Here is a 14616-nt window from a genome sequence, read left to right as displayed (position 1 = left end):
TAACCTCAGAGGACTCTTCCTTAATTGGAATTTTAAGTAAGTTCTCCCACTTCAACTCTGTTTATACTCTAGGACATCTCCATATTCCTACTTTCAGTCCTTTAACCACTGAGGCAGGGGCACAGCATACAGGACCTACAATTCAAATGCTGTAAATTTTCATGGAAGGAAAAATAGCAATTGTCACCCATATAGAACTGGAAAAGAGAGTAGGCAAAATCTTTAAACTCTTCCTGAGACACTGCCAGTAGGACTTACTGCTGTAGTTTCTCAAGCTCCTCAGCCTCCTGATCTACTGCACTTTTGCAGGTCACAGGCCTTGAGCGCTGTTTGGTTTGCAGTACAGGAGTCTGTGGGTCTCTGCAGATCTTGGTCACAGAAGATTTGGAGGGTAACAGGCCTGTAAACCAAGAACACAGACATTTACCTAGCTCCCCGAGATCTAGTTTACCTCTAAGTGCCGACTCAACTAGGCAGCCCAGAGATGGATAAACAAACTACGGAGTAGCTGGCCTCCACAATCAGCTCAGCTAACATCAGTTAACCTGACAAACATTCAGTTCCTACTTCCCTATCACTCTTTACTGAGGGGTATAATTAAAGTAGCCTTTAGATACCTTAAAATCTTCTGAACTTAAAATCTATCCATGTCTGACAGGTGCCTTATCATTGCACAGGCCCATACTTTCTCTTGACAATGCAAACTATTTTGCTTCTTACTGATAAGATTTTTGCTTATTTTAGCTTTAAAATTTAAGGCCTTTCTAAAGACCAAGTAATAACTTCCTGTTCTATGAATTTCCTGAAAGTATCCACACCAAAGCATCAACCACCTCTCAAAGAAAGTCAAATGGAGAAAGTAAAAAAACTATGCGAAAGCATCAATATTAAGACCATCACCACCACTCATAGAAAGTAAAGACTTATCTGACCAGGGGTAATATTGTCAATTTTCATAATTATATAGAATGAGTCCTTCAGTTTTGATCTTATCACATAACAGTGGGAGATCAAACAAAATATATTTATTTTAGAAATAAGCCATGCTTCAGATATATATATAATCACTATTTAACTGTAATTGTACAAAGTTTTAAATAAAAATTTGCGTAAGAGAATTTTTCTTTCTATTTGCCAAACTAGGATTCTAAAAGCAGGACATATCTAAGAATCTTATATTATTTAAAAGTCATATTTAATATTTAAATTTCCATTAGGATCAAAAAGATCTCATTATTTTCATAAAATCTCACAAAACCATTTTGGCTATTAGAACATAATAACATTAAGAAATGCTATACTTAAAGGAACTTCTCTGGCTAGCTAACACAGTACTAAACAATGCCTATGCAAGGGTAGAAAAAAATGTAGAGACTCTCAAAGGCAAAACAGCCAGATTCTGCTTTATCCCAAATACTAGCCCTATACTCTCCACAAATATTTTATATCAACTCCACTCCTCAGACTTCTTTATCTACCTCTTATAGAAATTATTTTCAGAAAGATAGAAATTATTAGATTAGAATCTCCTTATCTGTTCACCACCAAATCTACAAACCCACCAGCATTTACACTCACTCCTCTCACTCTTTCATCCTCCTTTCAAAGAACAATCACTCCCCCTGTGCTAAGTATCCTACCCCACCTGCTTGCTCAGGTACTTAATCTATTGGTTATCTCCTCTCTCACCTGTTTTTTCAATGCCTTTATCTCTACCAGGGAATTCTCAGCATTCAGACATGCTCTACCTATCTCCCACCTCATCTGACTCTTGCATCTCTCTCCACATCTGAAGTGGATTGAATTATGTCCCCTCAAAACTCCATAAAGCTTGAATTGTGTCCCCCAAATTTTATGTATTAGAAACTTAGCCCCACGGTGACTGTTAAGAGGGTGGGAAATCCTATTATGGTAACTGAAAGGTGGAGCCTTAACGAGGTGATTGGATTGTATGATCATGCAGTAGTGAATGGATTAAAAATGGTGGTCAGCGGTGTGGTTCTGAGGGCTTTTGAAAAAGAGGAGAGTCTTTCTCTCTCTCTCTGCTTCCACCATCTTGCAATGTAAGATCCTTGAGTCACTATTGCCACCACCAGATGGACTTTGGACCTCACAGCCTTAGGAACTGTAAGCAATAAATGTCACTTTTCTTTATAAGTCACCCAGTTGCTGGTATTTTGTTATAAGCAACATAAACAGACTAATACAGAAAATTGGTACTAGGAGTGGGGTGTTGCTTATAACAAGTACTTGAAAATGTGGATGCAGCTTTGGAACTGAGTGTTAGGCAAAGGTTGGAGGAATTTGGAGGACTTAGAAGACAAAAAGACGAGGGAAAGTTTAGAATGTCTTAGAGACTGGTTACATGGTGGCGAGCAGAATGCTGACAGAAATATGGACTGTAAAGACCATTCTAAGGAAGTCTCAGATAGAAATAAGAAGGAGTTTTTCAGAAACTTGGGCAAAGATCACCCTTGCTATCAACTGGAAAGGAACTCGGCTGGTTGTGTCCATGCCCTGGGACTTTGTGGAAGTTGGAACTTAGGAGTTGTGAACCAGAGCATTTGGCGTAAGAAATGTTTAAGCAGCAAAGCATTAAGGAAGCTGCATGGCTACTACCTGCAACAGCCTGTGCTGAGTTATGGCAGCAAAGGCATGATGTAATACCAGGATTTAAATAAAAGGGAGGCAGAGCATAAAGATTTGGAAAATTTGCAGCCTGGCCACATGGTAAAGAAGTAGAGAGTATTTTAAGAAGGAAAATGCAATGGTACTAAGATTAACACAAAAGAACGGGATTATCAAGAGAAGGGGGAAAAGGCCCTGAAGGCATTGAAGAAGTCTCTCGGACCAACCCCTCCATTTCAGGCCCAAAGACCTAGGGAGACAGAATAGTCTTAGGGAACAGGTTTGAGGAGCCTTCCATGGGCTTACTGCTCAGGACCACCTCGGGAAGCTGTCTCCAGCACCAGCACCCCAGCTGCTTTGGCTACTCCAGCTGTGGATAAATAGGCCCAGGTGTGGCTGGACATGCAGCTTTGGAAAATACAAGCTGGAAGCCTTGGAGGCATCCACGTGATGTTAGGTCTGCAGGCTTGCAGAATGCTAGAGCTGTGGAGGCTTGGGAGCCTCCACCCTGATTTCAGAGGATGAATGGAAAAGTCTGTGGGCCCAGGAACAGATCTGCCGCAGGGGCAGAGTCACTGCATACAACCTTTGCTGGAGAAATGCTGAGTGGAAATGTGGGGTTGGAGTGTCAGCTGAGAAACCCCATCAGCGCCATGTCTAGTGGAGCTGTGAGAGTGGGACCACCATTGGAGACCCCAGACCTGTGGAGCTACCCGTGTGCAACGCCAGCCTGAGAGAGCTAAAGCATCACCCGAGACCAGGAAAACTATAGGAAGAGAGCTGCCAGAGGTCTAGGGGACCCAACCCCCACACCAGTGTGCAGGGGACATTGAACATGGAGTCAAGTTACAAGATTCACCAGCTTTGATATTCAGTGCATGTCCTGCTGGGTTTCAGACTTGTTTGGAACCTGTTACCTCTTTTGGTCTATTTCTCCTTTTTGGAATGGGAATATGTACCCTATGTTTGTTCCACTGTTGTATCTTGGAAATAGATAACTTGTATTGATTTCACAGATAGGAATTTGAACTTTGGAGTCTTGAGTTGAAACAAGTTAAGACTTTGGGGATGAAATGAATGTATTTGCATGTGAAAAGGACATGAGTTTGGGGGGGCCAGGGGTAGAATGTAGTGGATTGAATTATGTCCCCCCAAAACTCCCTGAAGCTTGAATTTTGTCCCCCAAGTTTTATGTATTAGAAACTTAGCCCCCACTGTGACTGTTAAGAGAGTGGGAAATCCTATTATGGTAACTGAAAGGTGGAGCCTTAAAGAGGTGATTGGATTGTAGGACCATGCAGTAGTGAATGGATTAAAAATGGTCATCAGGTGTGTGGTTCTGAGGGCTTTAAAAGAAGAGGAGAGTCTGTCTTTCTCTCTTTCTGCACTCTCTGCTTCCAGCATCTTGCAATGTGAGACCGACCCCCGAGTCATTGTCGCCACCACCAGATGGACTTTGGACCTCCCAGCCTCAGAAACTGTAAGCAATAAATGTCATTTTTCTTTATAAGTCACCCAATTTCAGGTATTTTGTTATAAGCAACATAAACAGACTAATACAACATCCACAGCACTTACCATAATTTTTTTTTTTTTTGTCTTTTTCGTGACCGGTAAGGAGATCGCAACCCTTGGCTTGGTGTCGGCCGCAACGCGCTCAGCCAGAGAGCGCACCGGCCATTCCTATATAGGATCCGAACCTGCGGGGAGCATCGCTGTGCTCCCAGCGCCGCACTCTCCCGAGTGCGCCATGGGGTCGGCCCATAATTTTTAATGACCAATTTATCTCTCTCACTGAATTAGAAACTTAATGTCGAGTAGCACTAAGTCCATTTTGTTCACCTATATCCTCCACACTCAACACAGTGCCTCGTTTGTAGTAGTCAAAAAAAATGTGTTCAATTGCTGAACAAAAAGCATACGACCTTGAATGAATGAAATGCCTTCATTTTCACAGGTAAGTAAATGCACCGTGACACTGTGACACACAAGGGCAAAGATATCCTTAACGGATATGTTTAATGGGCAATGACATCTCAGGTTATCTTGATTTATTCCCCTTGGCCAATTAATGGACCAAGGATCCAATGATGGAGGATCAAGATGGTTGACAGGTGTAAGTGGACAGATAGCAAGGTGGTGTGAGAAATTCTGAACTGTCTATCTGTTGGCTACATATACTCACATGCTATACTTTAGTTTAAAACCTAGGATTTCAACTAAAGACAAATTTGTGCCTAAGATGTAGACAAAGAGAATTCTAGGGGAGTCTCCAGCCAAGTATGAAACTGGTAGGACACTTACTAGTATCATCCTTCTTGCTCCGCAAATGATATCTGTTAGGTGTTCGTTTATGGAAGGCTTCGATCTGCTCTGCAAGGGGCACATACGTAGAAGCTGTTTCATCAAATGTTCTTTTCTTTCCTTGGGATAGGTTGAAAGGCTTAATAATGGTACATCCTTTAGTCACTCGGGCCTGTAAAGAAAAAAGTTGTTCCACAAAAGAAATGTTATGAAAGAGCTTAGATCTACTACAAGACATATATTTAGCACAGAAGATCAAAATGAAAAGGGCCTGTGTAAAGCCAAGATTATTATTCTGAAGTTTGTCAGTCCTTAAGCAAGGAAGTCTGGTCCCATCTTTTTATTTTATTTATTTTTTTATTTTTATTTTTTAAAGATAACCGGTAAGGGGATCTTAACCCTTGGCTTGGTGTTGTCAGCACCATGCTCAGCCAGTGAGCAAACTGGCCATCCCTATATAGGATCCGAACCCGTGGCCTTGGTGTTATCAGCACTGCACTCTCCCGAGTGAGCCACGGGCCAGCCCTTCGTCGCATCTTTTTAAAAAATAAATAAAAGGATCTAGCACTTAAATTATTTGTTCTGACAAAATATGTAGGTGGTTTTTCCCAAGAATGTCAATGTTTTGAAGCAATCAAGAACAAGCTTTCTTAGAATTAAAAAAAAAAAAGCTGCAAAGGTATCCTACCACGAAGCCCATTTGATTGGTTAGAGCACGGTGTTGTAACACCAAGGTCAAGGTTTCAGATCCCCATACCAGTTAGCCACCAAAACAAAAACCAAAACAAACAAATAAAATTGATTGAACTTCCGGGTCTGCATCAGATCAGGCAGCTGCCTAAATCAGAATCTATATATCTCCCAACTGACTGATAAAGAAGCCTACTTGAATCATTAATTTTAATAAAACATCCTTACTGAAAGTAAAACTCTTCAAGGACCTGTATCTCAAAGGACAAAGCACAATGCTATGGTTTAAGACTGTGAAGAACTAACTTCAAAAAATGATGATGCTACCTACAAATACTATTAGAGATTATTAGTATTAGGACTTTTATTTAGGGTTGTTATTGTTTTTGTTGGTGCTCTGGAACATAAATGTACAGGATTTGAGTGGTCTGACCCAACCCCATTTTTCCCATAAGCCCTATTATATTTTGTGCACAACTTTGCAAACATAAGGTTTTTTAAAAGAATTTTTTTTAACAGCAGAAATGCCTATACCTATAATTTGCCATACATAATTCTATGTTTTATGTACATTCTCTATTCAGTTTTCACAGCAACTTGGTAAGATGGTTCCCACAGAGGTAGAGTGATTTGTCCAAGATCACACAGTTAGCAGGAGGCAAAGTGAGGATTTAGATCTATTTTAATTTGAAACATATGCTTCTCTCAACTACACTATTATAAAGTGACCACAAATGCTACACTTGAAATCCTAACTGAATTAGTAATGGGAATATTCATTTAGTCCATCAACCTACAGGAGACGGAGGATGCTTTCGTAGTTCAGACGTAAAGTTCACTTCCTTATACTCCTCCTGGTTCTTAGGATGTTGTTTGATTCGCTCATCTGTGCGGAAGTGGAAGTCCACTGATTTGGTTACCTGGCTCACTGTTTTCTTCACAGGTTGCCCTGAACGAGAAGCAGAGTAAAACACATATTTGATATTAAGAATAGAGATTATTAGTAAATCCCTTTACTCCAGTCCTTTTGGTATCTCTATAACCATGGATCTAACTTTAACTTTGTTCACTATCCACATGTAATCCAAAACTTGAAACAGTCTTCAGGGACATAAATATATGTGTCATATTCATTGAGTATTATTGGGTTTAAAGCCCTTCAGTCAGATACACACTATAAAGAGGTAGCACAGGAAAGAAGAATCCTATTTCCCAGGTGTGGTCATAGTTTTGGAGAGAGAGAGTAACTAGAATACTTTTGATAGGAAAAGCTGTAGATTGACTTCAAAAGCACACTTAACTCAGCATCTCTAAGAGGGAAACCCTATAAACTCCAGGGCTGCTTTTTGAACCTAGTAAGCAGGGCTTTATAGCTTTGACTCTACCAATTACAACTCTATGCCAGAGCAAAACGGAACTGTGACCCCCTCCTTCAGCTCCCTCAGTCTTACTTTTCTTCCATAGTTGCAACTAAATTTGACTCAACTTTCTTTTCTTCTGCCTTTAGGATAAAATTGGGAGAACAACAACAACAAACAGGACTGCCCAATTGCTTTGTCTTCCATCTCAACCCTAGTTCCTTCTTTTTCTGATAGAAAAGAGAGGAACAGCATGCTCTAAGAAAAAGCCAATGTATGTAAAATGTTCTAGGGAATGATTATTAGTATATAAGTGGAATCCACATCCAGGCTTCTAAATAAATACTTTTTTTATGCTGACTATTAACTGAGAAAGCCTTTTTTTTTTGCCTTAGAGACTTCAAAAAAAACCCTACCAAGATTACAAAAAGCAACCTTCATAAATCAGACTCAACCAGAGCCAAGCTGACCTGCTCCTGCAAGAGCAAGTTTCTTGAATTCTTCATTCTTTTTCCGCATCTCCACCACCTCCTGCTGCATTTTCATTCTCTTCTCCAACTCTTGTTCCTCAGTACTTTTTAGAACCTTCTGCCTAAAAGGCAAAATAAAGGAGATGAGAGAATGGAGAAGAAAGGGGCTCAGTGATTCAAAGGAATCTAAAGGCATTACATACAATATGTTTTTAATCTGTTATAAAATAACCAGTAAAAACCAAAAAGTATTATCTAATAAACAGATACTAACTTAATTAGATAACACTATTAAAAAAATCAGAAAAATCAAAATACTTTATTATCAAAATATTGAAAATTTTTCAGGAAAAAAAATAGCTAAGCAAACTATAAAAGAAATTACAAAAGACCCACAAATTTAACTACGTGATTTGCTTTTACACCACAGGAAAAACTAAAAAGGCCAGAAGAATGGAGAAAATATTTGCGACAAATATGGCAAAGAACTAATATATATAAAATAAGTGTCTTGGAAAGGACAGACTTAGAAGTAAAGCAAACTAGAGTTGAAATCCCAACCTGTCATTTCATTCTTTGCCTATATGATCTTGAGAAAACTATTTAACCTCTCTGAGCCTGTTTTCTCCACTGTAAAATGAGGAATATAAATGTAGACAGCCTTCTGTATTCATGGGTTCTACATCTGTGGATTTAACCAACAGATCAAAAATGTTCAGGAAAAAAATAATTGCATCTGTACAGAACATGTACAGACATTTTCTTCTTGTCATTATTCCCTAACTAATATAGTATAACAACTCTTTACATAACACTTACATTATATTAGGTATTATAAGTAATCTAGAGATAATTTAAACTATAGAGCAGGATGTGCATAGGTTATATGCAAATACTATGCCATTTTATATAAGGGACTTGAGCATCCATGGATTTGGCTATCTGTGGGAGGTCCTGGAACCAATCCCGCATAGAAACCAAGGAACAACTGTACTCATGCTCACAAGATACTTGTGTCTGTTAAATCAGATAATGTTTCTGAAGTGCTTGACATATAGTAAAGTTCAACATAGAGTAGCCATTCTCAATAATGAGAGTATCACTAAGACCACTTATAAAAAATAGACAATTCACCCAGGAAATATGGAAAAGATGTTTTATAATAACAGTAATACAATCTTGCCAGCAAATAAATAAACACTAATATAATTTGATGCTGGGGGCTGGAAGAAACGGAGATATGATGGTCAAAAGGTACAAAATCACAGACAGGAGGAATAAGTTTTTCTCAAAAAAATCAATTACACAGCACAGTGAATATAGTTAATAACAGTGTATTGTAAATTTTAAAATTGCTTAAGAGAATAAATTTCAAATATTCTCACCACAGAAGTAAGTATTTAAGTTGATGGATATTAATTACCTTGACTTAATAATTCCACACTACAGTCCTAAATCGTAACATCACTTTTTATCCCATAAATATATACAATTATAAATAATCAATTTATAATAAAATTTTTAAAAACAATTTGATGACATCAACATTATATCAATTACATTTAAAGCAACTTTAAAAGTAAAAACAACAACAATAACAAACAATGCAGATGAGACTATAATAAAATAAAAATCTTCATTCAGGGGCTGGCCAGTTATCTCAGTTAGAGCATGGTACCAATAACAATAACACCAAGGTCCAGGGTTCAATCCCTGTACCAGCCAGCTGCCAAAATTAAAAAAAGAATTAATTCAAAGCTGATGGCAGTAGGGCCAGCCCGTGGTTCACTTGGGAGAGTGTGGTGCTGAGAACACCAAGGCCACGGTTTCAGATCCCTATATAGGGATGGCTGGTTAGCTCACTTGGGAGAGCATGGTGCTGACAATACCAAGGCAAGGGTTAAGATCCCCTTACCGGTCATTTTTTTTGGAAGAGAGAAAAAAAAAAAAAAAAAAAAAGCTGATGGCACTGTAAACTGATACTTTCATTTCAGAAATAAAACTGGCAATAAATACCAACACCCATAAAATCAGTAATACCCTTTGATCAAGGAATGTCTTTCCTTATTCAAGGAGACTACTCAAAGAAATGGCTCTGCCTATATGTTGTTCACTGATACAGTGAAAAATTGGAAACTATATTTTCAAAAGAAAAGGGTTAAATATAACTTGGTAAAATATTAACAATCTATCAAAAAAAGGATAAATGTGAAGATTTTGTGGTAGCACAGAAAAGAAAAAAGAAAAAAAGAAATAGTCTCATGGCAGATGAATAAAACATGACCCAAAGGTTGTTTATTAATTAATTGTGAAAATGTGTATGTTTTCCTAGGTAAAGGCCAGAAGGGAGCTTGGAAAAATAAAAACTGCTTGATTTAGGTAGCAAGAACCTTTACTTTTTCCTTTAATATCTTTTAAATTTGCTTTAATGGTATGTTTTTCTGTTTCAGATTTGAGCATCCTCCAGGACACACATAACAATTCACCTCACCATGGTCACAACATTAGGAGTTTCCCAAGCTCCAGGTGCACGAGTGCACCAGATTGTAGATGTACCCACTTGTAATTTTACTCTATTCACAGTAAAGTTTAAACTCAGGAAAGAAACTTACCTTACAGGTGGTATACAAGAAACAGTATGTCTGCCCTTGGCTTTCTCTGGGAAACATTCATTCTTTTCGGAAGTATCTTGATGAGCACTGCTTTCTTCCTCTTCCTTTGGCTTCTTTTCATTGTTAGAACTTGAGTTCAAAAGGACCCAAAAAAATATCTCTCAGTTCCCTAAAGCATATCCACACCACCCACTCCCCAAATCTACCACATACAGTTTATATTTTCTCATTCTTTAGGATAACAGGCATGCTTCAACAACAACATTCTTTTAATAGTATCATCAGATCATATGTATCAATGGTTCAAATGAGTAAACTTTGAGAAAGCCAAAAGAAGTCAAGAGTTGTCCAGGGATTGTTTAGGAGGGTGAGGAGGGAGTCTATCTGCTCATCATCAAATGAACAAATGGCAGAAGGCTAACTGCCTTCCCAATATCTATTCTATCTCTTTCTTATTAGTAGAATCCCAATTTGGAGGGAAGCAGCAATGTACCAAGCTACAGTAAGTACTGTACTTACTTCAACAGACTTTACTGCAACTAGGGGAATCCAAGTGACACAGTCTAGGCAACTGAGATATAATTTAAGGGTTATGGGGAAAGATTTCACTTTCCTGATATGGGTGCTGCCTCCCTTCCTTTACTATACCCTCCTTCTTTTGAACATGGATGCAATGCCTAGAGATACAACAGCTATGTTGTGACAATGAGGCAACAAGCAAAAGAAAAAAGTTAAGAGACAAAGAACAGCCATCTTGGGCTATCTATTAAAAAACAGCTAAGAATCACAGAGATATTAGTCCTGGCATTGTTCAGCCACTGAACCAAAGCCAGCAGCAAACAACTTTTAGCCCTCTTTGAAGAAAATAAATCATTATTCTTTAACTACTCTAGTTGAATCAACTATTGCAGCAAAATAATTCCTAATTAATAAATATAAGAATGAGCACCACACATTCAGCACATTATTAACAACTGAAGCAAAGAGAGGTAAAACCTATGCCAACTAAGATTTGAGTACCCTCCAAGACACAAGTAACAAACAATTCACCTCATCATGGTCACAGCTTTAGGAGTTTCCCAAGCTCCAGATGCACCAAACAGGCTGCAAATGTACCCATTCGTAAGTTTACTTGATTCACACTAAAATTTAAACTCAGGAAAGAATCTTACCTTACAAGTGGTATATAAGGCATAGTATGTTTGCCCTTGACAGTAAGAAGCTGTGGCTACTTACACTTTCATTTTTTTGGAGGGTGGAATTTCACTGGTGATTACAGGAGTGGCACACCTCTTGGCTTTCATTTTTACATGTTTTTCTTTCTGTTCCAAATCCTTCTGAGCAGAGAGTCTAACAGATCTTCTATAGTAGAGGAATTGACAAAAATTTATTTATAATGGATACATCTACCACAGATATGCAGATATTTCGCAGAACTGTATATCAAACTACAAAGGGCTATAAAAAAAGTTTAGTGTTATTATCTCCACTCTAACAATCTAATCTCTCTTGTCTTGCTGATTGTTTTTGAAATTCAACCATAACATTTTGGTACTTAAATACACCAGTGTTTGTAAATCAGACCTCAATCAATAAAGCTTTAAAAAAAAAAAAAAAATTCCTGTCAATCACCTAGTAAAACTCCCTCCTTTGATAGGTAAAAGTCAAAATAGAGATGGTGACTTGACTTTTATTAGACACCCTAGCAACTAGTCATAGATAGTTACTGTCAGATGTAAATTTAGAGATCAGATCTCCTGGAAATTGACCAAGGTAGTATTTATTTTTTTATTTTTTTTTAATTGCTCCCCCTTTTTTTTGTAAAATATAACACATACCAAAAATTACACAAAAGTAAGTAGTTAAATGATTACAAAGTAAAGACTCATGAAATCGCTTCCTAGGCCAAGAAACAGAACCCTGACAACAGCTATCTTGACTTTTACAATAATCATTACCTTTCCTTTATAGTTTTACCAAATAAACATGCATTCCACAAAAATGGTATGTTAGTTTTGAAGGAAAACCAAAAACTATATAATATAATCATATTACTGCAAGCCTTCTTTTCTGTCTGGTTTATTTCTTTCAACACACATTTGTGAGATTCAACCACATTGATTCACATAGTTCTAATTCACTGATTTCTATTGCTGTATAATCATTATAGGAACGTGCCAGTATTTATTCAGTGTGCTGTTGACAGACTATTTCCTGATTTTAGCTTTATAAATAGTACTGCTATAATTTTCATGTCTCTAGGTACACATGTTCTTACACTGCTGTTTGGTATATCAAGTCATAAGATTGCTGGGGCATAGGACATTAATTTGTTTTTCTCTGATAATCAGATTGGGTACTTTTTCACATGTTTTTTGGACATTTGGTCATCCTCTTTCATGAAGTGTGAGTTCAAATTTTCTGCCTGTTTTCTACTGGGCTGTCAATTCTTTTCTAATTCATTAGTAGGAATTCTTTATGTACTGTGGATATGAGCCCTTTGTGGGTTTTATGTGTTACAAACAGTTTCTCCCACTCTGGGGAGTGGCTTTTCACTTTATATCTTTTTTTTTTTTTTTTTTTTAAAGATGACCGGTAAGGGGATCTTAACCCTTGATTTGGTGTTGTCAGCACCACGCTCAGCCAGAGAGCAACCGGCCATCCCTATATGGGATCCGAACCCGTGGCCTTGGTGTTATCAGCACCACACTCTCCCGAGTGAGCCACGGGCCGGCCCACTTTATATCTTTTGATTAGGTAAATGTGCTAGAATTTATCAACCTCCTCTACCTCCATTATGGTCAGTGCTTTTCTGTGTGTGTACTATTTAAGAAATCTTCCCTCATTCCAAGGTCATGAAGATATTCTATATTTACTTACATGAACTTTATAGCTTTAGCTTTCACATTTAGATCTATAATTTACACAGAACTGACTGTTTTATACTGAGGGAGGAAGGAACCAAGTTCCAGCCCAAGCATTGTTTATTGAAGGAAAAAAAAACAACCTTTCATCATAGGTCTACAGTACCACTTTTGACATATATCGTTCCATATATGTGAGAGTGAGTTTCTATTTGATTTCACTGGTCTTGTTGCTATCTTGGGTAATATGCCCTGCTATCCACTAAACCCTTCAAAAGTATCTTGGCTATTCTTGGATCTTTGCATTTCTGTATAAATTTTAGCATCAACTTGTCAATATGCAAAATAAAAACCATTGGGATTTTTATTCGGATTGCAATGAATCCACAGATCAGTTAGGGAAAATTGACCATCATTTATAATATTGAGTCCCCCAATCCATTAATGTGGTATGTCCTGCCATTTATTTAGATTTTAATTTCTCTCAACACTTTCTATGTAAAAGTCCTAAATACTGTAAAACATTATTATATATTCAATATTTAAATCTTTACAAAGAAGAATTTCAAACATATTCAAAATTGAAGAAAATAATTCAATGAATTTCTAGGTACATATCATTCAGCTTCAAAAATTATCAACTTATAGCCAATCTTGTATCAAATTTCCCTCCATCCACCTCCCTAAATTTTGAAGCAAATCCCAAATTTTGAATCTTTCATCTGTAACATTAGTCTCTAGAAGGAATTACTCATAAAAAACATACATGGAGTAATGCTGAGTGAATTTATCAGGCAAATCTTCCTGCAGATTACTGTAAAACGTAGACAACACAAAAAGACAACTCTTTGAAGGTACTGGATAGTGACCAAAAGCAGGCAGAAAATAGAGGAGCATTTATCCATGAAAAACAGTAACTGCAAAGAGTATGAATTACGAGTTAATAGCTTTTTTGCCTGAGGGCACTCCTCAAACACAGCAGCTCCAGCAGCACAAACAGCAGTCTCCTGGCTAGAGATAACAGAAGACAGAAATCAAGGCCAATAGAGCAGCTGGAAATTTAGGGGGGAAATCTGAAGTGAGAAAGCTGCAGAAAAGGTGCTACCCAAAATTTGAACAAAAACTCTGCACATATCCCTGCATGACTACTAAACTATGCATGTTTAGGGGAGATTGAGGGGGCCCAGCAAAAAAAAAAAGGCAGAAACTAACAAAATACCCATCCTTAAAAGACTTATGGCACTAGATAAGTCTGATGAGTTTCCTGCTCTTTTGATTAAGTGCATTCCTCAACAAGTATATAACAGGATGGCACAAAACTGAAGTCTTGCTAGTTTGAGGTATTATTAGACAAACCTTAGGGTTGACAGAACAGCTGAAAATTTTGGAGTAAAACTCCGGAATTAAGAGAACTGGAGAGAGGGTGAACTCTAAGACTTAAGAATAAACTCTACTCAGAGTCTTGGCTCACCCACTAACCTCTGCAGGGACAGAGGAGATTCTAGTGAGCCAACTAAAAAAGCAGCAGCTAGAAGCTTAAAAAGAGAGAGAGCAGAAATCAGCTGCTGTACAACTGAGGGGCAAGAGTTTGTATTTGAATCCAGGCAACTTAAATACCTGCTAGCCAAAACAATCATCACCTCCTTCATAATGTAAGTGAATCCTGACTTGCTACAATGTAGTATCCAAG

The 14616-nt window shown here is 37.7% G+C and overlaps 1 protein-coding gene and 1 long non-coding RNA gene across 7 annotated transcripts in view; one reads left to right on the top strand and one right to left on the bottom strand.

The window, feature by feature from the left end:
• Positions 1–7306, top strand: part of LOC134384904 (uncharacterized) — a 38047-nt gene extending 30741 nt beyond the window's left edge. Inside the window, exons 3-4 of the long non-coding RNA XR_010024267.1 lie at positions 4030–4108; positions 7130–7306. This is a non-coding gene — a long non-coding RNA (uncharacterized LOC134384904). The remainder of the gene's footprint in view (positions 1–4029; positions 4109–7129) is intronic.
• The window catches only part of TPX2 (TPX2 microtubule nucleation factor), a 54748-nt gene that overhangs the window by 15575 nt on the left and 24557 nt on the right, over positions 1–14616 (bottom strand). For all 6 annotated transcript variants that reach the window (XM_063106669.1, XM_063106663.1, XM_063106702.1 and 3 more), the window contains 6 exons: positions 11299–11424; positions 10063–10191; positions 7451–7572; positions 6420–6571; positions 4933–5104; positions 259–400 (listed from right to left, as the gene is read on the bottom strand). In XM_063106669.1, the coding sequence (XP_062962739.1) occupies positions 259–400; positions 4933–5104; positions 6420–6571; positions 7451–7572; positions 10063–10191; positions 11299–11424 (843 nt within the window). The remainder of the gene's footprint in view (positions 1–258; positions 401–4932; positions 5105–6419; positions 6572–7450; positions 7573–10062; positions 10192–11298; positions 11425–14616) is intronic.

The sequence above is a fragment of the Cynocephalus volans genome, chromosome 1, assembly GCF_027409185.1.
Source record: "Cynocephalus volans isolate mCynVol1 chromosome 1, mCynVol1.pri, whole genome shotgun sequence".
Taxonomy (NCBI): domain Eukaryota; kingdom Metazoa; phylum Chordata; class Mammalia; order Dermoptera; family Cynocephalidae; genus Cynocephalus; species Cynocephalus volans.
This window is presented reverse-complemented; position numbering and strand designations above follow the sequence as displayed.